This window comes from Myotis brandtii, unplaced genomic scaffold (genome assembly GCF_000412655.1).
Source record: "Myotis brandtii unplaced genomic scaffold, ASM41265v1 scaffold318, whole genome shotgun sequence".
Lineage (NCBI taxonomy): Eukaryota > Metazoa > Chordata > Mammalia > Chiroptera > Vespertilionidae > Myotis > Myotis brandtii.
The window spans coordinates 1,224,077-1,225,881 of NW_005362190.1; the positions used below are offsets into that span (position 1 = coordinate 1,224,077).

Here is a 1,805-nt window from a genome sequence, read left to right on the forward strand (position 1 = left end):
TAACCCACGTGACCCAGAGGAACATTGAAGAACATGGTGAACGTGGGGGTAGAGAAGTGAAGAGCCGGGGGCCTTCCTTTCGGCCCCTCACCACTTACGTTCAAGGACGGCCAGTGTCTGCCACCCGGCTGAGTGGATGTTGCCCTGCTTTGTAGTCTGTCTTCAGTGACATGAGCCTTTGGTATTTCTGTTCATCTTTCAACAAAATTAGCTTTTATACAGACTGAAAACTCAGTGAAGTATATAGAACCTGGTGTAATTACAATACTTAAATGGTTTAGTTAGACTTTTTAAAAGCTGATTACTGAAGATGCTATAATACATTGAGAATCCTAAAATACAAAGTTTTGTTGGCAAATCTGCACGTCCCCCTGGGCTCTTAAATAAATATAACCAAATCTTTATGAAAGAGACATTCCTTAGCAAATTAAAGCTGGAAATGTGTTAAGCTTTTGAAAATAGACCTTTTTGTGTCACACATCTTTTATTTTGTGATCTTGTTTGCTATTTTTATTTGAAGAAAATAAAATGGGGATGTTTGTTCTTTAAAACCAAAGATTCCAAAAAAGCAAAAACGGAAGACAAAGTGGAGCCAGAGGAAGGTGGCCAGGCCCCTGAAGAAACCAAAACCAGTGTGGGGAAGCCAGGCGATGGGGAAGAGGAGAGCGAGGTGCCCAGCCTGCCCCTGGGACTGACAGGTAACCCGGCACGTTCCCCGGATCTTTAAAATGCCGCGCCTCTCCCGATTATAAGGTGTGAAGTGAGTTGTGACTTGTGCCTGGAAGAAGTAAATACTGACAAGAAATGGTTAATATCTTAAGTGCAGCTTTTATCTTCCATATTGTGCCTTAGTTTTTGTTCTTTCTCTGGTCTTTCCTTTATTCCTGACAGTATTTTAATAATGCACACCAACAGCTTCTGGGGTCCTTTGTTCCTTTGGTTTATCATTTTCTAAAGCTCATTCCATGTTGTAGGGGGAATATCATTGGCCCAGAGTCTGGAGACCAGGGGTTTAATACTGGCTTAATAAGAAGGAATGGGGAGGCAGGAATTAACATCGAAGAACTTGTGCCAGGTTAACCCCCTTTGGCCCTTGTTTCTTTATCTGTAAAGTCAAGAGTTTAGACTAGAATTAGTTGCTCCTAACCAAAAATGTCTAGGAGTCACTTGAGTTGTTTGGTTTGGATTTTCTGTTAAAATACTGAGGCCCAGCCCCAGACCTGCCTGATCAGAATTGCAAAGATGGCAGCATTCTCATCCAGGGCAATTTTGTCTCCCAGGTGGGGTAACCAGCTCATCCTGGTTTGCCCAGAACATGACCAGTTTTAGCTTTGAAAGTCCAGCATCTCATAAACCTCCTCTATCCCAGGGAAATCATGAGGGTTGGCCCCCAACATTTTTGTCAGAACTGGGGCAGGCTACTGGCATCCCCTGGGTAGAGGTCAAGGATCTGCAGAACATCCTGTGTATAAAGGACAGCCTCTCACAACAGAACTCTCCAGCCCAAGGTGTCGGTTAGCCAGGCTGTGAGGAGTAGGGACTCCTGGGTGGGGGTCGAGGAGGCGAGGGCGTTGGTGCTCCCTGCTGAGGAATGCACACCCAATACCGAGGTCCAGTCCAACGGTCCGCCCGTATCTGACTCGGTTGTCCTTTGTGAGTGAAATTAACTTCACTCTTGGCTTTTATTATCCTCAACTAGAGGCCCGGTGCACAAAAATTTGTGCACTGGGGGGCAGAGGGGCCCCTCAGCCCGGCCTGTGCCCTCTCACAGTCTGGGACCCCTCGGGAGATAACGACCTGCTGGC

General features: G+C 46.1%; 1 protein-coding gene across 1 annotated transcript in view; it reads left to right on the plus strand.

The window, feature by feature from the left end:
- The window catches only part of LOC102247271 (ATP-dependent RNA helicase DDX18), a 46,155-nt gene that overhangs the window by 35,548 nt on the left and 8,802 nt on the right, over positions 1-1,805 (plus strand). Inside the window, exon 2 of the mRNA XM_014543049.1 lies at positions 450-698. Coding sequence (XP_014398535.1) covers positions 450-698 — 249 coding nt within the window. The remainder of the gene's footprint in view (positions 1-449; positions 699-1,805) is intronic.